At 43.1% G+C, this 22,682-nt stretch overlaps 1 protein-coding gene across 2 annotated transcripts; it reads left to right on the top strand.

The window, feature by feature from the left end:
• The first annotated feature begins 1,442 nt into the window (after positions 1-1,442).
• si:dkey-33c12.4 (uncharacterized) lies at positions 1,443-19,776 on the top strand. 2 transcript variants are annotated; one of them, XM_023951797.2, is made up of 19 exons: positions 1,443-1,650; positions 1,798-1,850; positions 3,756-3,831; positions 3,912-4,036; positions 7,008-7,091; positions 7,169-7,225; positions 7,308-7,463; positions 10,024-10,149; positions 11,169-11,321; positions 11,633-11,687; positions 11,766-11,856; positions 11,948-12,089; positions 13,535-13,639; positions 15,029-15,137; positions 15,206-15,377; positions 15,455-15,529; positions 18,472-18,574; positions 18,672-18,745; positions 18,811-19,776. In XM_023951797.2, exons 1-19 carry the CDS (start codon positions 1,617-1,619, stop codon positions 18,959-18,961), a joined length of 1,941 nt encoding a protein of 646 aa, XP_023807565.1. In that variant the 5' UTR covers positions 1,443-1,616; the 3' UTR covers positions 18,962-19,776. The 2 variants fall into 2 exon arrangements, with proteins under 2 accessions (XP_023807565.1, XP_078796678.1); XM_078940552.1 differs by lacking the exon at positions 10,024-10,149 and having other exon boundaries at positions 1,482-1,650.
• Positions 19,777-22,682: the final 2,906 nt, after the last annotated feature.

Raw genomic sequence — 22,682 nt, 5'->3', positions numbered from 1 at the left:
ATTGTACTTCAGTATGGTTTCATAAACGAAGACATGCTGATGTGCCAGAATACGAAGTATCACATTTTCATAACTATCAAAAATGTAAAAAGAATATTTTGCTTTTCTGCAGAAAGAACCAGCCTCATAAATTTATGACTTTATCCTTTTTTCCTTAGTGGGCCCTAGTACTCTGTCATATAAAATAATACACATTCCATATGAATATCAAAACACAATATGTAACATTATGTTCCTTTATTGAATAAGGACAAAACAAAACAGGTAAACTATTATCACTGTGGTGGTGTTGCCTTTCTTCTTAATTATATCTTTTACCTCCTCGTATGCTTCCATGAGGATTTGTGCTTCCGAAGGGGAAAAGTATGCGGCTCTAGTTGCCATGGTAAATCAGTTAATCTGTGATCTGTGGCGGGGTCTATTTGAGTGAGCCGTGAGCGCGCACCTATCCAGGATTGGTTTCACCTGGCTTGATGAATCCGTGTCTGCTCATCCTGGCTTGGTCTTTGTGCCACCAGTTAAGCCTGGACGCACATGTTTTGGATTCATTGAGCTCAGCTCAGTCATTTATCCCGGATGTCTTAATTCTACTTTTGTGCAACAGGCCCCAGGTCTGTTCCCTGAATACTCAAACTCCATTGGTTAACACAAAAAAATACAACTTTCCCATGGCTTTGGTTAGTGAAAAATATTTTTTTCAGCAAAATTCCCACTTTCTGTTCTAACTGCTGTTGCTAAACAACCTCTCCCTTGCATAGTTCCCACAGTCTCGTTTCAAACACTATGAAATGACAATATCTTTTTCCTTGTTTGAGCTGGTATCTTACTCAAAACTGTACAGCTGGATAGCTTAAATATTGCTCACTATTCTTGCTGCACTTCCCTCTAGCTTAGCTAACATTAACGGTGCAAAAAATTTGGCGAGCAATTCTGGTGCTATGCAGCCGTCCAGTTTTGTGGCCGATGTCAGCTCGGACGAGGAAAACAAAGACGACCATGGATCCATTTGTCTGCAAGTGGATGCATCAGAATGGAGCAGAGCAGGGAGCTTGTGGCCTTGCCGATTGGAATGAGTCACAGCTTCAAGCTTTCTCCAATGTCAATTTTTCCTCTGCTCCTGATTCACAACAATTTGTACAAAGAAATGCTCAGAAATGCAATTTAAAGCTTAATTTTCTTTATACCTGCCTATCATAATCATAAATATGCTGAAAGAACATGTTAAAAACACAGTTTTCATTGGAGTGACTTTTGAAAGGAAAGTTTAACATTCAATGGAAAAAATATTTTTTAATGCTGTTACAAGCTAACATTGATTATGTTTATAATATTACATTCCTCAAAATCTTATTTATTTTCTTGGATTATATTAAAGTTGTTAGAGTTACTATCGTTAGAATATCAGAATAGCATATTTTTATAGTTGTTGTCTAATTTCAGTTGAGTTTTTTTGGGGATCCAGCAGGGGGCAGTGTTGCAACAACAAGACAACAAACCGCTGCTGAGAGTCAGCGAAGAAGAGCAGCGACACAGGAGGAAGCTTTCCAGCTGTCTCCCCTCGACTTTTCCTCAAGAAAACAGTAAAGTTTAGTTTTTATAAAGGCGTGAAGACACCGATGAGCGCCATGTCCCAGAAGAGAGACCTTAGAGGTGGGATTCACGCGCTGTTTTCAGCCTTTTCGCGTCAGTTTCGTTTCCCCAGAAGTGAAGCTGGAGCTGAAGTGTCTAGTTATTCTGTCGTGGCCTTCTTCACCGCAGTCGCTCGTGTGTTAACTTCTTCTTCCTCTGTCCCCACAGTCTCCCCTTCGGTTCCCAGAATCCGTGACGACTCCAGACTGATGCGCATGCACGTAAGAGACTTCCTACGCCGCGTGACACGTCTTTCCAGTTCTCGCCTGTAGCTAACCTGTCCAGCTGTGCTTAACTTCACCCTGGTCACTGCAGACTCTGTGGTTGTCAGAATGCATTATGGGTAATAGGGTTTGTGCTGTCCAGTTGTTGCAGCATAAGTTAGTGGGGTCACTTGTGCGGATGACTCTGCAGTTGGTTCATGTTTTGTTAGCGTATAAATCATTGATGATCGTCTACGTGCACTTCTACTGTGAGTTATGGATATTGTGAAATATGTCGTCACTTCTCGGATTGTCAGGATAAGGTGGCCGCAGTATTGGACTGACACATCATTATGTGCCTCAGTGTTCAATTTCTTAGGTAATGGGGCTCAAACAAATAAATAAAAGAAAAGAAAAGCTATCAATTTTAACAATTTTTGAGGATAAAATCTATTTTTTACCAGTCAGTCAATCCAAGTTCAGCATTCAAACAGTTCTGAACACATGGCGTCGCAGCGCCCCCTGACCATAGCGCCTTGGGGTTGGTAGTAGGCAGTCAGATGATGCAGGTGAACTTGGTGAGTCTCAAAGTGTCATCAGCAGACTTTCATCACAAAACTACCAGCAGAGTTTGTGACAGACCCAGGAGTGGACCCCCACCAGTGACAGACCATGACCAGTACCTAAGGACCTCTGACCTCAGACATGGTTTAGCAAACGCCACACAGCTGCAGGCCCGTTTACCAGATGTGAGGGGTACCAGGGTTTCCAGACAAACCATCCACAACCGACTCCACCGCTTTGACCTGAACGCCTGATGACAGGTGGCTCCACTGACACCAAGACACCTCAGTCAATGACTGAAGTGGACACAAGACCATGTGACCTGGACAATGCAACAATAGTCTACTGTCATGTTCACTGATGGGCGTTTGGTCATCTTGCACTGAAATGATGGTCATATGCTGAGGTCACCAAGGTCCCCAGGGTTGGCTTTGGTGGGGTAGGGGCAACAGTCTGGACAGGCATCACCAGTCAGCAAAACGGATTTGGTTATTGTAAATGATCCTGTCACTGCACATAGTTACCCCAAAGACATCATCACCCCCCAATTCCACCAGAACACCCCCAACTTTCTGTTCATGGAAGATAATGCTCCACCACATCACACCAGAATGATCACAGCCGGACTCCAGTAAGTGGGTGTGTCTTAGATGCTCCGGTCAGCAATGACCTCTGACCTCAACCCCATAGAGCATGTCTGGGACCAGCTGAAGTAGAGACTTGATGATTAGACCCCAAGTTACCTGGGAGAACTACATGTAGCACCTGTGGAAGGCATTGCCTCAGAACATCATGAGGTCAGTGAGGAGCAGGAGACGCTGCTGTCAGGCAAATGGTGAAAATACTCGCTATTAACACGGTCAGTGTTTTGTTATGGGGGGCTATCTTTAGTATTGTCTTAATATTTGGGGTAACAAATACTCAACTAATAAAAATAGTCTTTCTTCTCACTCATTGTTAGTAACATCAAAGGGAACTTTTATGTGTTTAATTAAAATTCAGACCAAGTAGGAGAAGCACCCATTTAAACAACAACAACCCTGACTTACCGTATCCTGAGTAGTGCAGTTTCTCTAAAGCCATTGGACTCTAGAAAGATCTTTATTAGCGATGGGATTTGCAGCTCTTTTTAGGGAGCAGAATCTTTTGGATCAGTTCATTTCAAAGACTGGCTCATTTTGCTCTTTTTATACGTTTTCCTTTTTAAGAAGCCAGTCTGGAGATAATCACAGGGAGGATTAATGAGCTTAAAATCCTAAATGAACCGAGGATTATGACCTGATGCAGGACCATCGATCCAGTATTCGTCCTGGATGAGCTCAGCTTGTTTTGCAGCTGTTGGTTTCTCCTGTCTTCTAGGAGTCCATGGTGGATTACCTGACCGGCCGCTCCACCTGCGGTACCTTCATGCACATGCTCGCTCCCTCTTTTTTCGGTAAGACACTGTCAACTCAAACTATTCTGCAGACTTCTTCCATCTTCTTCTTCCTCACTTTGTGTTTTAAAATCTCACAGGTTTAAATGTTTTTGAGACGTTTGGGGACGACCTGGTCTATTCAGAGGAGGAGGACGAGGGTCTGCACTCCCATCTCTTTAACTCTTTAGAGCCACACCCACAAATCCGGCAGCTGAATGACGAGGTAAGATGCTCGGTTCCTATCGTGGGAAAGAGGGACCGGAATGTCTCTCCAGGCAGAGCTGGGTGGTTCCATTCGCTTCATCTTTCCTTAAACACCTCCTCGTTTTCTAAGAATGTAACCCTGCATGCTGTTGTAGGAGCAGAAGACTTGCACTTTCAGACTGAAATGAGAATTATACATGACATTTGAAGGACAAGATTATTTATAAGGCACAGCAGTCCGAACAGTTTTTACAAATCTACTTTTTTTTCACATGTTCAAAAACTCACTAAGATGTAAATGCCCCGAGTACTCAGTGAAAATTGATTTTTGACAAAGGGAACAACCCCTCCAAAAAAAAAGGTGACCTCACAGCAGACGCACCTGTCAAAAACTTGAATTGGACTAAAATCTCTTACGAGCCTCAAAAAGAATGTTTCAAAATCCACTAACGAAAACAAAATGGACTAGTCGACGCTATCTTACGGAACCCGTGTCCTGACATTAAGATATAAAAATATATCTTGTTCCCACAGATTAATATCTTGTTCCCACAGGTTATTATGTCGTTCGCACGAAATACTATTCCGTTCCCACAAGATAATGATTAACTCGTGCGAACGCAATAATTATGTCGTTCGAACGCAATAATTAATCCGTTCGAACACAATAATTATTCACGTCATAAGTCATTCAGGCAGATATGCTCTCTGTACGCCGGCAAAACTAAGCCGCTTTCAGCGGTAACTTCCGTGTCTCTGTGACCCATATTCGTTCATAAAAGGAACATGAAAAACAAAAATGATCACTTTATTACTGTCTCAATGAATATAAGAAAAATATCAAAAGATTTATGATAACTAGGCTGCTTTGTCATTGATAGCTCCTGCTAGGCTACTACTAGCTCCGCCGCAGAGCTCTCTGATGTATGCCGGCATTTGGGCAACTGGCTGGTCTATTGACAGACAGCTGATATTGTAGTTTAGGGTCGAACAGGAATAATAATATTCAGGACTTGTCTTTTATTAACTTTAGCAGTCAGTTGCTTTACATTCGAAGGCTATAAGGATACATGCTAACTGACTAGCCGATCATTTATCCTGTTATTAATTTACGTCATAGATTTACAGCAGATACCTTCACATTTCTGTCTGTGTGTGTCTCATTACATTGCATTGAAGACACGGAGGATGTTTAGAGAACAGATTTATTTATTTCAAAAAGCACAATTTTTCCACAATTTGGGAAACCAAAACTTTTGTTGAAGTGATCTTGGGAAATTTGGCCACACACTCCACAAGGTTAAGTCTACAATCACTGAAATACTGTTGACCTTTGGCCTCGGAATGAGCCTGTCATCTTGAATAAAAATAAAAAACTCATTAAATACCATCTACACATTTAGGGTCCTTGTCTGGATAGTTTACTTATTCAAACTTCATATTTCGTGGACACTTTTTACTTTGGTCCGGTGGAGGCATCCTGCAAGGCAGTGACTGAGAAGACGGCTAAGAAGGCACGCTAAGTGTTTATGACGTATAGATTGGCGGGGAAATAAACTCTGGCTCACAAATGTGTTCAGTCTGAATACACCCTTAAACTCCTCAGAGGGATTTCGATGGTTTGCCTCCTCATTTATGCCTCCTAACTTGGGGAAACAATGTTACGTTTTAAAGTTTGTAGATTTTTAAAGACATTAGCGTGGTTAGCTCACAAGGGTGGCGTTTCCTTGTGTTTCGCACCAATTGTACCAGAATACTGTGAAAATGAATCATGAATCCCTGGCTCAAGCTGTACAAAAAAATATAACGTACAATGTGAACACATTAGGGATGTGGGTGTGGTTAACAAAACCTTTCCATGCTAAGGAAATCCAAAAATTTACTTTTGCCGATTTAAAAAATCAAATCGACCTGTTCGTTACGTCCAGGCCAGTGACGTGCGGTGAGGTTAATGGCTGGTGAGGCACTGACGTCATCAGTCAGATTTACAAACATATGAACCATGAGTATAAATAACTGAGTAGCTTATTCACCATTTGATTGACAACAGTTAAAGTTTTGTTTAAAATATAATTTCAACATGTTTTTTTTCATATACAAACTGCAGCATAGAAAAAAGCACAAACGTTATTATCGTCTTACCTTTAGTTGTAAATAAAGTCCATACGCCGCTCCTTCTGAAGAAAATGAGTTGCCGCTTCCTATCACTTCTTCTAGTATTTTTTAGCGTCATAATCTCAGGGCTCACCGGCGCCCCCTAACATGAGGCACGAGAACTGCAACATGAGGCACGAGAACTGCTGGCCTCACCCAGCGGCTTTTTCGCCGTCGTTTAGCGCTCAGCACAAGAAACACGTCCCTCACATACAGTTATTTATAAAAACAAGCACTGTGCATCATATACATCTGCTAAATTATTTAAACTCAGCTCATATAGTACAAGTGATTGAACCGACATACAGAGAGACAGCAGTACCGTCTGACTGCATAGGTATTGCGCAATCCAAGGTGAGGCTCAGCGGGCTGGTGCCTCATCGCACGTCACTTAGTATCTGAACGGCAAATGCGGAAATTCAGCGATTTTGAAAAGAAAAAACACCCAAAAATGGTACATTTAAATGGAAAATGACCGCAAAGCACAACTTACTGATTAAATATAATAATTGAATTTATTTGTTCTCTTTTCTTCCCATAATGACAGGTGAGGCTGTGCCTCACCTGCCTCTCCTGACTGCACGTCACTGGTCCAGGCGACAAAAACATACATTAGTTGCTATAGGTATAAAAACAACAGAAGAGAGCATTTTGATGATTATTTTTTAATTTGTCACATACATCCATCACCAGGGTGGCATGGGCAGACGAGGAGGGTGAGGGGCGTGTAGCAGCGCTCAGACCGAGGGCGATGGAGGGTAGCGGGCCACACAACGCCACTCGCTGCTTGGTGTTCATCATTTCACGTTGTTTTTGCTCCAAACTCTTCTGTGCAGGAGGAGGCTGCATTTACCAAAGAGGAGAGGGAGGAGGACGCTCGCCGCAGGGACCGAGCTGAGAAGAATAAGCGGAAAAAAATGGTGGGCATCTCCACGGCAGCTTTGAAAATGGCTGCATCGACGGATGCCCGTGACATGAGTGTTTTCATTTGTTGCAGCGGAAAAAAGCAAAGAAACGTCTGGAAAAAGAAAACGCACTCAGAGACACTTCACTTGTGAGTTGATGTGAATTATTTGAGCTAGTTTCAAAAGCATTTCAGCCGTCGTGACGCTCACTATCCATTTTTGCCCTTTCAGGTGGAAAATCATGACAATGACGAAGACTCAGAAAGTCCAGAGTCACCTTTTAACCTTGATGAAAACTCTCAGAGGACTGCTGAGGCAGCAGGAAGTGATGAAGCTGGCAAAGAAGATGATGTGAGAGCGAAGAAGAACGGAAACCATCTGTTGAAGGTCTGTCCGTTCTGCAGTGTGCAAAATGTTTATTTCATTTCAACTTGAAGAAACTCTTAGTTTGATCGTTCTGATGACGCTCCGCTAGAGATGATGTCTGCGACGCCTAAATAACAGACGCTCTTTGACCTACGGTGTCGCTTGGATCGCTTTTCTCTGCATTAAATCCGCTGATTAATGTTGATTGCATAATCACTGTTGTGCAGCGTTGCATATCGGTGCAAAGCTGCTTTTCTCTGTCTCAGAATCTGCTTGAATTACGTTAAATGTGGAAACGGTTAAAGAGTTATGGTAGTCAAGAGAACTACTCCGATGGTAAAGGTTCAGGGACCTGCCTTGGTAACGGGGTGCTGCGGATTTTTGGTTGTCTGGGTCTGTAGAGGAGTGGCTGCATCTTAAGAGGAGAGCAGGTGTATCTTTCAGGGTCCTTACGGCTCCTGCGTCCACCTCATGAAAGTGGAATATACCATTGTGGTGCATGTATCGTCAAACACTCGTGAGGATAATGGAGGCTGCACACTTGTGATGCTGTGGCACGGTGCCCTTTACGGCAGCACTCCAGTCATTAGGAAGGTGTGTGCACTGGCTCCCACTGAGCATGTGCAAGGATGCACGCACGGGATGAACATCAGTCCACTGCCATCTTTCTGTCTAAAAACAGCTGTGGTCTGCTGAAAAGCTGAAGGGCCTACAGGAAAATGTTCATAAACCTACTGAGATTAAGGAAGTTCTTCAAGTCTTCAGGCTGCATCAGTTTTTGATTATTTCAGGAGTTCCTCCCTCCATGTCCATGCCTGTGGCCCTTTCAGCAAACCTTTCTCACGCTGTGACCAGCTTCCTGCAGCCTCCCGGTGCTGCTCTAACCCTTGTGCTGTCCTAGACACTCTAACATTAGGAGTTGGGTCATCTAGATCAGTGTTTTTCAACCAGTGTGCTGCGGCACACTAGTGTGCCGTGGGAGATGGTCCAGTGTGCCGTGAGAAATAGTCCTCACTAACTGATCTAAAAACATTTCCCATCTCCAGGATATCAGCTCTGTGTTCATCCAAACAGGCCCTGATAAAACAATGAGTAGTTTGGAATATGAAAGATCAGAAAATACTTTTTTCTTTGTGTTTATTTGATTCTATTAAAGACATTTTGATAAGAATGACGGTACCCCGATTTAGCTGTAGCGTCGGCTGTATAAGGAAAAGTCCCGCCACTTTAACTGTCTCCACCAATCATTCTTGAAGGCTTAATCACATGTCATCAGTCTGACCAATCAGAAGTGGTTAACGTCTTCACTTCCTTGTTCTGATTCTGCTGATAAAGTCTCTCAGTTCCAACAAAAATACCAGCTAAAGCTCGTCTTTAGCGGTGTAGCTTTCCACAGAATCCGGTGTCAGACCGTGGAACAAGTGAACAAAACAATGAAGCTCAGAGAAACGAGTCTTTCTGCGTTCTGCGGCTGTTTGCACTACATCTCCCATGATGCATTGGATTAAAGTGACAGCGTCTCAGCGCACAATGAGTTTTTCCTCTTAACGTCTTGAAACCACAACGAACACACATCAAACAGTTTTTAAATCTTCTAACTAACTTTTATTACATCTTTTAGAAAAAACAGCTGCAACTTCCAGCTTTTTCTGCCACAATTATCACAAAAATGCATGTGAGATCATGGAGGGACTGTAGATCAATACAGACTGAGTTTCTGCTTTTTTTTTTTTTTTTTTGGGATGCTGGTGTGCCGCGGGATTTTTGTCAAGGTTAAAGTGTGCCATGGCTCAAAAAAGGTTGAAAAACACTGATCTAGACCCACTAGACAGAGCTCTGAACCTTTTTTCTTCAATGATTTGTGATCTTCACTGGTGTCCATGGATTACGTGAAATCTTTCCACCTTTATCCACCTTTGTCATGGTAGGGAGAACACGTCAATGGAAGGGTGGGGTCATCTGGACCCCATAGGATAGCACAAGGGTTACCTGGTTGCTCAGTCATGCTACGTACACACTGGGCATGTGAAGAAGGTTTAAGAACGCGCTAAACGAGCATTCTTGAACGCGCTTTTCGCAGATGGTGTTCACACTGTTGCTGTTGCTATCCGATACCAGCGCATGTACCTCCAGTTGGAAGAGGCTTACTCAAAAGGTTGCAGTGATGTTAATCTCGCTCCGGGTTTTTTATTTCACTGCTCTATTCCGATAGATGAAAGACTCGGTGTCGTAGAATTCCGGCCGACCGCAAACAACAATTATTAATGTCTCCTTCATGATCACTTTTCAAACGGTTGACACTTCTGTGAATTGAAAAGGACGCTGCCTATACGCTACTACCAAATCAGAGTCCCTGATTGGTCAAAGTTCAGCTGGTGTAACTTTTATTATTATTTATTTATGTAGAGCCAAACTTAAAAACTTGCATGACATGTGAACGCACGTGGAAACCCGGATCGTGCATTTACATAGACTTTTTCATAAAAGTGGTTGCTTGAATGCACGTTTCCGAGCCCGGCGATGACACATTATCAAGGTGACCAACCTGCACTGATCAGTCTGACATGCTTATTTCTCTCAGGACTTGCAGGATCTGGGCTTTCAGAGTTCAGCCGCTCCATCAGCCCCTGGGGGAAAGGGGACCCCTCCCAGAAACAAAGGCAGAGCGGGGGAGGAACGGCCAAAGGCTATGCACAACCATGAACAGGTGTGTTCTTCAGGGGAACATGCATGTTTTCTGCTGCAGCATGTTCTCACGCATGCGTCAGAATAAAGCTGTTCAGGTTCCGGATCAGGCTTATGGGACAGCAGGATCGCATGTTTGGTTCTCGCCCTTCGCCTTTCGAGCCTCGGTCTCGGGGAGCTGGTTTTAAAGGATTGTTACAGTTTTTTAATTCTAGAGAAAAGTCGTAAGGGCCGTTTAAATGGCCCGGATGCACTTTCCGCGTCCGCCCTCAACACCCAGCATCACTGGCTAATACCGGCTTTCCGCTTCTACTGCAGCCGTCAAATTGCCTTCTTTTTCCCTTTTCTGATGGTTTTAGCTCCATAGCAACCAATTTATGTTTTGGTTGCCCGGAGGTTAAGAACAGATCAATGTCATTATTAAAAAAATAAAACAAAAGTAAACCTTTGGATTTTCTTGAACTGAAGTTTATTGTTAGCCACGCCCACTCTGCTAATATATTTGTCATATCGTTTTGTTTTGTTCAGCTGGCTGTAAATAAACATAAAAATGAAACAAAAGACAGAAAAAACATCAAAAATAGCCCACAGAAAAAAAAAACAAATAAGCAAACAAAGAAAACCCACAAACTAAATGATGTGGAGGGTCGTGTTAGGAAACAAATTCAACATAAAACTTTATAGACATCAAACAGATCAAAGGAAAAGGTGATCGCATGAACCACGAAAGCATGGTTTTCTGAGCATTTTAAGGGGACATGACACCCCAAACTCTCAGCACACCTGGACCCCCCCTGATATTATACCTGCATCCCATAGTGGGGCTGGCTAAATGCTGGCCTGATGAAAGGCTCTGGAAAACGCTGTAATCAACACTGTAATGGCCATCACAGTGTTGCTGTAAAGATGTGATTATGTCACAGCGTTTCATTCCGTTCAGACATACACGTCAAACACAGCGTCTGGTGTGTTCACTATGTGTAACAGAATGATGTCACAGCATGTTAACCACCATCCTTTCATCAACCCCCCACCCCCCAGTACCTAGATGTGGAGGACTTGTGGACCCTTTTTGCTGAATCTTCTTTTGACGAGACGCGTGATGAAAAAGCAACCGAAGAAGAAGAAAAGGCTCGTCATGCCCCACAGAACAAAGACACAGGAGGAAAGAAGGAGCAGGACTCCACTGCACAGGTAAGGAGGGGGGGGGGGAACTGTATGGATTCCCGAATCCATACAGTTCTATCCGATAATTAATGAAAAGTAAACTAAAACCCTTAAAAGAAATTGTATTTCATAAATCTAAAATATAGAAAAAATCGGAGGCCAATTTGGATCCCATGAGTTCTCCAGGTTAAAGAGAGGACAAATGAAGGCAGGAAGGAGAGGCTGTCTGCACTTGAATAAATGAATGTGGGCAGAGATGGTTCTTCGGTTCCGTGTGTTCTACTCTTCTGAAGGCTTTTATTTTGAAGCAGTCATCTGTCATGGTTCAATCCCCACAGACCGCTGTAGATCGTCCAGCAGAGGAGTTTGCAAAAAGGAGCGTAGATCTTGCCAGTGAGTCACGTTCACACACACAGATTGTGTCTCACGGTCATTGCTGGAGAACTGACCCCCCCCCCCCCCCCCCTGCAGATGCGGGGAACCGCTTGGCGGCTTCAGGACAGTTTGAGCTGGCTGTCAAATGTTTCACTGATGCCATTCGATACAACCCCATGGAGTTCAAGTGAGAGTGGGTGCACTCTTCTTGTGGGGGGAGCCGCTGCAGACAGCAGTCATTAACATTCGGGTGTGTGTGTGTGGGGGGGTCGTTTCAGGTTGTTTGGAAATCGCTCCCTGTGCTTCGAGCGGCTGCAGCAATATGGAAACGCCCTTCGGGATGCTGAGCTGGCGCTCTCTCTGGAACCAAACTGGATCAAGGGTCTGTTCCGGAAAGGAAAAGCTCTCTGCGGCCTGAAGGTGCTCAACAACCCCCCCCCCCCCCCCCCCCCCCCCCCCCCACACACACACACACTCACCCCACACCCCATGAATTTCAATTTGCATTTTGTCCCAGTGTGCTGAAGTTTTAAGCAGTACTTTCAACCGGTGGCCTGCCGCGTGTGCCGCGGGAAATAGTCCTCATTAACTGATGTAAAAACATTTCCCATCTCCAGTATATCAGCTCTGTGTTCATCCAAACAAACCCTGATAAAACACTGAGCAGTTAGGAATATGAAAGATCATAAATACTTTTTTCTTTGAGTTTACAGTAAACCCTTGTTTTTAGCGGGGGTTACGTTCCAAAAAGAACCTGTGATAGGCAAAATCCGTGAAGTAGAAACCTTTATTTTTTAACCATTATTATACAGTTGAATACTATATTATACATAGAAAAGAAAGAACAAACCATTTTACAGGCTCAAGCATTTGTTTCACAAATAAAAGTACTTTAGAAAAGTTTTTTTCAACAAATAACTTCTGTACTGTCAAATAATAATTTTAATCATTCATGTGAACAGAAGGCTTTAAATTGCGGAGATTAGCCCCGCCCACCGCGACCCGAGTAATTGGATTAAACGGGAGAAAATTTAAAATGATTATGAATTAAATACATAGTACAGTTGGACAAATAGTGACTCAGGTGTATTTCACTGCTCTTCAGACTGAGCTGCTGCATCCTGACTCCGCTCTGCAGTGTTTTCTTCTGTTGAAGCCCGCGGTGCAGCTGTGTTTGTTCGGGAGAAGAACATAGAGATAGGCAGTTGTTGTCGCTCTTTTTCTATGGGTTTTAGAGAAACTCCAAATTGCAAGATGATTTGCACGTACGTGTTGTAAATTTGGGTGTTTTACGTACGTGTACATATTAAACTGCAGCGTTATTGACGCACAGGTGGAGAAGAATCGGAGGGACTTTTTAGCCAATCAGAATGCAGAAGACAATGCACCATGCAAATCCGTGAAGTAGCAAAACCGTGAAAAGTAAACCGCGTTATAGCGAGGGATCACTGTATATGATTCTATTAAAGACACTTTGATAAGTATGACGGTACCACGATTTAGCTGTAGCTTCAGCTCTGTTTTTGGAAACCAATCCACCAATCATTCTTGGAGGCTTAATCATAAGTAATCAGTCTTACTTAACTTTTATTACATCTTTTAGAAAAAACAGCTGCAACTTCCAGCGTTTTCTGCCACAATTATCACAAAAATGCATGTGAGATCATGGAGGGACTGTAGATCAATACAGACTATGAGTTTCTCCTTTTTACATTTTTGGACGCTGGTGTGCCGCGGGGTTTTTGTTAAGGAGAAAGTGTGCCTTGGCTCAAAAAAGGTTGAAAAACACTGGCCTAAAGCATCCCGGTCTCATTTTGATGAAATATTTACCCATATTCTGTTTTTTTGCATGGTCTCTTTATCAGAGGTACTACGAAGCCTCGCTGGTCTACAAGGAGGTTCTGAAGCTGGACAGTACGAGTGCTGATGCTGTGCAGGAGCTGAAGAAGGCGCAGACCCTGCACCTCATGGTAGGAGCGGGTCCCTACCCCCCCCCACAGCCTCAATGTCTCTCCACTGCGATCATCTTTGATCTATTGTGAAAGCGTTCCCACTGGTCTTTTAATCATAATGCTGCTGTTTTAGCCTAAATTAAAAAAAACGTCATCGTTTTCTAGAACAGAGTTTCTGCAGAGCAGCAGGAGTTCATCAGAAATTCCCCTCTGAGTTGTGGCATGGAGTAAACCTGTGCTCATTCCCCATCATCCCTTTGTTTAGACTCCTGCTAGCTTACAGCCCCTCACACCCCCATCCTAACGTTAGCCGTGCAACAAAAATTGTTAGCAGTATCGGAGCGATCCAGCCGTACAGTTTTAACTCAGACGCCAGCTCAGACGAGGAAAACAAAGAAGCACGTGGATCTGTCTTTTTCAAACAACATCTTCCAATTCACAACGATTTGAGTAAAGAAATACTCAGAAGTTCAATTTTAAACATAATTTTCTTTATACAAGTCTTCCATCCTGAGAAAATTCCATCAGAAACCCCATTATCAATGGAGTGGGCCTTTAATCCTCTGGAACCTGGGGCCTAAATCTCTGTTTTTGAATTGACCTCAGATTTGCTTATGTGTTGTTATTTCAATCAGCACCATCTCTCCTATGTGGCACAAACTTTATTTTGTCATTTTACATGTTCTATTCACACACTAGACATACAATCATACAAAATGGAGAAGTCTGGCGGGAATAAAAGTGTTTGATTTTGCTGTGAAAAGCGGCAATAGAATAGAAGTTTTAAGTCTGTCTTCAAAAAAACAAGAACAAATGTTTTTAACAAACTAATTTACATGTTTTTAAATGAAAATACAAGAAATTAATTCACTGATTTCTTTGTGCCACATCAATAATTTCCGTTCAGTTGAACACATTCGCTCCTTTTCTGTAGTCCAGGGTTAAAAGCTCGCCTCCCACAACGGTGGCGAGCTGGGAGTTTGGCGTGTCCCGCCGTGTCTGAAGCTTTTAGACGCCGCTGGTGCTCGTTGAGCTTGAAAAATCCTGATGGTCATCATCCTATAGAAAGCGAGGATCAACCTCTTCATCACTGGTGCCCGTGCTGGTCTTTGTGTTACATGACCCCCCCCCCCCCCCCTCCTCTTCACCATCCGGCCCCCACTTCTCCTTCTCCTCCTCCTCCTCCATCTGAAAAGTCAGCTGGAGTTACATTTATGTTCCGCCTCATTTCTTTGATTTAAAAAGAAGTTTTTTGTCCAGAAACTACAAACCTTCACTCAATGAAATCTCAATCCTTGAGTATTAAAACCAGTTTCAGTTCATTTTCAGCGTAGTTGTATTACACTGACCTCATAGCTGTGCGTCAGTTCTAGAGGGTTAATGCCAAACGTCTTTACTGCATCTCAGGAGATGGGGTTCTCCTGGGTAAAGAGCTCTGAGGCCCTGAGGGCTCACCCCTCGCTGGAGGAGGCCGTGGAGGCTCTGTTCGCTGCGGAGGGCGGTCCGGGTCATGCAGGTAAACACGGCGAAGCGCCGATGGCCTTTGTGGCGTCTGCTTTGGTTCACCTTTTCTTCCCTCTTCAGTGCTTTCGGCCGGGTGCGAGGCACAGCAGGAGGAAGATGACGATGAGGGCGAGTGGGTCGTCCTGCAGGGACGCTCTCCACGGTCTTCACAGAGCCAAGTGTCTGAGGCTTCGGACCAAACCAGACCCAAATCAAAGTCCCCGCCCCCCTCCAGCAGGAGTCTTACCAAAGAGTGCGTCATTCTTCAGTCTTTAAAAAAAAAGACTGTCAGCAGTTTCTCTTTACTTGCGTTTCATCTTCTTTTCAAAGGAGCCTTTTCTCCGTGTGGGTGGGAACGTTGGCCCCCTCCATGACCTACGTGAAACTCCACGAACTCTTCAGCAGGTAAAGAAGCCCCACCTGCTTTGAAAAGAAAGGACTTGAAGAAACATGTGATCCTGAAATACATCAATAACCTGTGAAGGGGAATTTAGTCTTTAAAGCTCCCAAACACATCGTCTGAAACTTTGTGTGTGAAGTATTTGGTAACGATAAACAACGTGGAAAAGGACTTATGATGTTTAATTAAGAGTCTGAGGATCATAGAACAAACACAACATCATATACACTACTCTGCAGATTTGACCTGAATGATATAAGTAGGGATGTCTGGGTCAGATTTTATTGGCCCAGAGTCATTGGATTTTAAGAATCTGCTGAGTCCAAATTCCATCCTTCATTTAATGCATTGAATAAACAGATCCAGATGTTCCCCTAGTTTTGTTTCATTACCTTATATTATCCTTTCTCCTTTAGCTGCATTTCCATAAACTATAGAACGTTGGATAATAAAGAAAAATAAGTTTTTGCCCTTGGAGGAGGTAGTTTCTGGGGGTATCGGACATTATTAGAAAAACTGCAATGGAAACCCTTTTTTCGAATTGAATGCGCTTCTTGGTTGCCTTGGGCACTGCACAGCGGGCGCCACTAGACGTCCCACGGCTCATATAAAGCTGCATGTCCCGTGGAATTGTCAGATCCACTGCTGCCGTGTAAAATCACCAACCATGATTTCACCAAAATGACTTCACTGCTCCCACATCCCCGCTCCAATGCCTGAATAAAAACGCAGACGTCTCCTTTGACAGATGATGATGAGCGCCGGTGCCGTGGCAGAAATTAGAATGGATCTTGTGTTATCAAACAGGAAAAAGTGACCACCGGCTTACTGGTTAGGTTTATTTTAAAAACGGCTGAACAGTCTTCTTCTCACATGCATCTGTGACATTGACATGTTCACATGTGGACACAATTACTGGTATTCCTCTGTAAATGAAAGAAAAGCTCACAATATTCACAGAAATAACTTGAATCTTACAAAATTAATAAAAGATAAAAAGATTTATGAAATTGGAACAATGAAGGTCAGACTTTGTTTTTAACAAAAAATTAAAATCATGAAACAGGCCTGGACAAAAATAATGGTAAACTTAACCATATATTTTGTTGCACAACCTTTTGAGGCAATTCCTGCAGTCAAATGGTTTGTGTATTTGTCAATGAGCCTTCTGCACCTGTCCACAGGTATTGTGGCCCACTCCTCATGAGCAAACTGCTCCAGCTGTCTCAGGTTTGAAGGATGCCTTTTCCAGACGCCATGGTTCAACTCCTCCCAAAGAGGCTCAGTAGCATTTAGGTCATAGAAAGCCACTTTAGAAAAGTCCAGTGTTTCCCTCTGAGCCACTTATGGGGGTTTTAGCTGTGTGTTTTGGGTCATTGTTCTGCTGTAACACCCATGACCTGCGACTGACCTCATTTCTGTCTAGAGCCCCGTAGAACATAACAGAGCAGTAGGGACAGTGTTCTTTTCTTGATAAGATTCATTTTTCCGCCTGTGTTTTTCCAAGAACTCCCATTTTGTCTCATCTGTCCATATGACGTTCTACCAGAAGCTTTATGGCTTGTCAACATGTAGTTTGGCTAATTCCAGTCTGGCTCTTTTATAATTTATTTTCAACAATGCTGTCTCCCATTAAGTCCACTTTGTCTCAAACAAGGACGGATGGTGCCATCTGACACTGATGTTCCTTGAGCTTGAAGTTCCCCTTTAATCTCTGTAGAGGGGTTTCTGGGCTCCTTTGTTACCATTTGTATTACCCCTCTCTTTGATTTAACATCAATTCTCCTCTTGCGGCCTCGACCAGGGAGGTTGGCTACAGTCCCATGGATCTTAGATTTTCTGAAGAATGTGTGCAACTGTAGTGACAGGAACATCATACAGCTTGGAGACGATCTTATAGCCTTTTCCTTTAACACGCTTGTCTAGATTTTCCTTTGCTTCCTCTGGTGCATGTTGAGTGTGGTACACACCAAAAGGCACAGTGGTTACCTGTAGCCTTTTATAAGCCCACTGACTGATAACAAGACTACAGACGTCTGTCATTCTAATTAGTGGACACAGCTTGGATGGACAACCCTTTTGTCTTTAGTCTTTTCTAGGGGTATCATCATTTTGGTCCAGGCCTGTTTCCTAATTTATTTTTAGTAAATAATTTTATTAAAGCATGGTTGAAAATCCATGTCTGACCTTCATTGGTTACATTTCATTGAATTTTTATGTATTATTACTTTTCTCAGATTCAACTTATTTCTGTGACCATGGTGAGTTTTTCTTTGGTTAACCAGAGGATACCAATACTTTCTGTCAGTGGTCTTTCCAAAAATCATTGTTGTATCATGAATATAAAAAGTATTCATGACTAGCTGATATCGATAGTTGTATTTTAGACATTATGGATTTTTTTCTATCACTTTTCCTGCAGTTTCCCTTTGTAGACGTTCTCTTGTCAGCCGCCTCTCTGTTTTAATTCTCGTTAAAAAATAATTTTTAAAATATCCTTCTTTTAAATGCCTTTGGTCTAGGTCTAACCCTAACCAATAGAGGCACTTGCTGTTACTTAAAGAGTTATTGAGCCCAGACGTCCAGACCTATGAAGGTCTTTCTAGTTAGTGTGTCTCCTGCTGAAACTTGTGCTGCATTCTGCTGAGCTTTACGGCAATCAAGTGTCGTTGTCCGTTCATGATGTGCAGACTTCTACTAGATTATTTATATGGAATCATATTATTGAAATGTATAGCACTGATGAAAGTAGGAATAAATAAATACAACATCTTTTTCTGATTGCGTCTGAAACTACATAAACAGATCAGGATATGCCTAGAAATGAGGACATATTTTTTACTTTTTACCTTTAAAACAACTCCATTTAAGTTCATATTAGCAAACCAAAATGATGCTGATGATGATGATGATGATGATGGTGGTGGTGGTGGTTTGTTTCCCTCAGAGCTGGAACCGTCTACAGCATCAAGATGCTGCTGGAGCAGCAGTGTGCCATTATTTATTACACCAGGAGAGAGGACTGTGAACAAGCCATCCACTGCCTTCATGTACGTACCTGCTGACCTTCCACTGTGGGGGGGTGCGGGGGGGGGGGGGGGGGTGTCCTCATCATGGATTGTATCAAACATGACTCTTTTTGTTCAGGGGATGGTGGTGGAGGGGGCTCCTCTGACCGTACGGCATCCCTATAACACTAACGGTGGCAAACCCGGTTCAAGGTAAGCTAACCCCCCCTACCCCCCCTAAAATCAAGACAAATTGACATTTGTCTTTTTTTCTGCAGTCTGCAAAAGAAGGAGTGCTTCTTCTGGAGGACAACGGGCTGCACAAGGCCAGACTGCACCTTCAAGCACGTCCCTGAGCACAAGAACATTGACAAAGACAAATTTACTAGCCGACTGGGACAGGGAGGCCACACAGGGGGCCATCAGTGAAGACTGGCATGCTGGGTATTCTGCTTTGTAGACGGGCATTCAGCCGTCACAGCTGCATGAACGTAGCCTCAAACGAGCTGCACTTATGTTATTACAGTCTTATAATCGTGCCTTAATGCTCAAGATGTGCCTCTGGGTTTTGTTGGTTTAAGAGTTTAAACCTTAACGTTTAATGTTATTTCTTCAAGAGATGGATGAAAAAAAACCGTCTTGAGTTTGCTGTCACCACCAGGTGGCGTTGTTGAGTTTTCTCTGGTGGGAGTGTTGTTCATTTTTAATGCTGGGGATCTCAGGAGTGTTTCAGTTGGCCTTGAATCATATTTATGCGGTTTTATGCAAAATGATTTTATGTTAAAATAAAATAAAAATGAAAAGATGAAGTTGCTGCCAAAATAACTCCATTGAGGAGTCTGTTGTGGCATTTTTCTGAAGTTGACGTTCGCAAATGGCCTTTGGAGGAGATTGGCTGGAGTATCTGCTGCCTGTTCATGCTCACTTTGTTGAAAAAATGTTGTTTTTAAAAGCCTTAGGGGGCTTAAGTCAAACTCCACATAAAAAACAGTGTGTTTGTTGTTCCTGCTCAGAAATGGTCGCTACAGGACAACAGAAAGCAAAAAAACTGTTGACCATCTCCAGGGCTCGCTTAACGAAATCCTCCTCTTTTGAGTGTTAAACTTCAAAGAATTATTAATTAATCAATATTCAATAAACAGAGTATAAATTTGATTAATTATTGTTCAAATGAAGCTGTAATTCGCTCTAAATAAGTGTCCTCTGCTGTTGAGTACAATGATGTGAATAAACCATTCTTCAGATGTCTGTTTTATCTGTCATCCAGCAGATCGGGATCATGGTTCTAGATGGGGTCTAACTGCTTTCTTAGAATAAAGACAAAGTTATGTTCACTATTAATTTAGCTAAAATAAAACAACACTTCACATAAAATGACAGGATTGTCATTTATCCCGCTGTTCTTTAAACCAACCGGATTAGAAAGACCCACTCTGAAAAATGTGTGTAACATGTTCTTGTGACGTTTACTGATGGACGGCTTATAAAAAGAGAATTAAGCTCAAAATTACATTTCTGGGTATTACTTTATCCAAATCATTGTGATTCAGGAGAAAATGTAGAAAATAGGCTGTTCAGGCCAGAGGCTCCCTGCTCCGCTCCATTCTGATGCTTCCACTGTCACACAAATAGATGTGTGAACGTCTTTGTTTTTTTGGTTCAAGCTGGAATCTGGATCTAAAGCAAACGGCCGGATGGCTCCAAAATTGTTTGCCATTTCTGTTGTATGGCTAATGTACAGTTGTGCGTGTAACGGGCTGTGAAAACAGACAGCTCTCCCTTATGGGTGACGGGGGGGGGGGGGGGGGGGTCTGTGCCAACAGTCCCACCTGTAACTTGGAGGTGAATTTCTTTAAGTGAACTACTGTCACTCTGCAGACACTATGTCCTTGAAAACGTCAGGTCTTTGGATTTTTGCTAGAAACAATATAATCACAATTAGAGGAACACTGGGAAAACTACAACACACTTTGACAAAGAATATGACTGATACAACTTTTATCAAAAGTATGGCTAACTAGAAGCAAAATGAGGTTTACAGAGGACAAAAGTGTATTGAAATCACTTCTGTGAAAGAAGAATTTCTTATCCTGGTTTATCATCTGCTTTCCTGGTTTTCCTCTGTAGTCGGGTTGCCAAAGCTACCAAAGCCTAGGCACTAGTTTGGCAGTCTTCACGGCATCGAGTACAGGGACAGTTGGTGGTATCGTAGTGATCGCCTCAGCTCGGTTAGGTGTGAGGAGAGATGTTTTCAACATGCTTCCTAATATTAGTCCAAACCCATTGTCTGTATTGGGGAAACTTCCATTGATTTGGATTTTTTGTGACCTCATCTTGTGCAGAACTCATGTTGTGCTTGTGAAACAGACAAATGTTCCCCCATCAGCTATACAGCCTTGTTGCCTTTATAGGATTATAGCGGGATAAACTGTGTACTTCCTGCACCTTTACCAATGAAGACGATCCCACCCCAACGCATTTACCTATACCCTCTACCACCACAGTGGCGCCTCCAGAAATTTTTCATGGGGGTGGCCACTTTAAATGTTGGGGTGGCTCACAAAAATCATGAGCTGTATTTATAAAATTCATTCTACTAAACATAGTAAAACAGCCTTTAGAAAACGAACTGAAAGTTGAATGCCTGCTGATATATTTTGATTTATTGTGTTTATATTTCATGCTTAGGTGTATCTGCTTGGGGTTTTCAGTTCTTGACTGGGAGAAATCTACAATGAACAAAAAGTCCCTTGTTCTGAAATAAAAATACCCTTCCATGGTAATTATTAATTATTTCTGTGGACATTTCTATTCAGGCTAATAAACATGAAACAGTTTTATTATTAGCGCAACATAATTCTAACTTCACCTGTTGGTCCAGGAACAGGTCGAGCCGCTTGCTTCTCTGACCAATGATGCTGACTGTCCCTCGTCTGATGCCGTCTCATCTTTGTCTTCCTCATTCTCTTCTGTCATTCGTGCTGGCTGTGGATCATGCTGCTCTGTCTATTCCCCCCCCCCCCCCCCCCCACTACTCCTCCATTACATATTCATAAAGAAGACTCAACAAGTTGCTTCTGCAGGTATTTCTGGGGTTTATGTCTGTTTCTGCTGCTCATCCAGGTGGCTACCTTTCCTTCCATGCTGCTTTGATCTTCCAGTGTCCTTTTCCATGTGGGATGATGCGTCTTTCTGCTCATCACGCTGCATCATTTTTCTACCAAGTCTCCCTAGAATCACATCTGCTTTGGTTTACATCAGTATATTGGTCTCTGTGATGTCCTAACAGGAATAACATTTCACTTTTTATACCTAAGATAACAAATATTTTTACATATATTTTTACAGCTAAAAAGTTGGGGTGTGTATGGTAACCCAGTGAATCAGATTATCCCATACCTGCCCCTACTGGTTGAGGACAGGTCTTTCCAGGGTTTTGACTGACAGGAGGACAGAGCTGCATTCACACTGGATGCGATTCGGGTTTCAATACTAAGTCAATGTACAGACGAGATCTGAGGTCCTGCGGCACGATTTGGGCATCTGGTGAGGTCGACGTGGCGCATCACCCAGTCAAATACACAGCTTTCGGCACGTGACGTTTTCTGTGACTGGATCAGCAGGTATTTCTAGTGAACTTCCATCCATTTCCTTAACCCACTGAGGCCACAAGGTTGCCGGAGGCTGTCCAGGCCACTGTTGGGTGAAGGCGGGGTCCACCCTGGACAGGTCGTCAGCCTGTCACAGACCCAATGGAGCTGGAACAATCGCACCTGCAATCGATGGAGGTAAACAGCGGCCACAGCGGCTGAGCTAACTTTGCCGGAGCCCGGCGGCAGAGCTCACTACCCTGGGGGACTGGTTGGCCAGCAGACACAGGAGCCAATGTGGGATAGGGAGCCCGTCTGCTCGGGCCTCCTGAACCTTATATTTTTCTCATGTTCATCGAGACAGTAATAAAGGGATCCTCCAGTTTGATTCTTGTTTTTATTTTTGACCTCTCAAACTAATGTAGAACAGAAAATCATCAAACTGATTTTGGATGAAAGTAGTGGCAGACAGCTGCCGTCATTCAGACCCAGCTCCAGCCGATGGAGTGAAGCTCACCATTTTGGGAGAGACTGAATGATGCCGTGAACCCCGACATGGA

This window comes from Oryzias latipes, chromosome 22, assembly GCF_053564925.1.
Source record: "Oryzias latipes strain Hd-rR chromosome 22, Olatipes_Hd-rR_3.1".
In the NCBI taxonomy this organism is placed as follows: Eukaryota; Metazoa; Chordata; class Actinopteri; order Beloniformes; family Adrianichthyidae; genus Oryzias; species Oryzias latipes.
The sequence above is the reverse complement of the archived record's forward strand: the minus strand, read 5'-3'. Positions and strand labels throughout refer to the sequence as shown.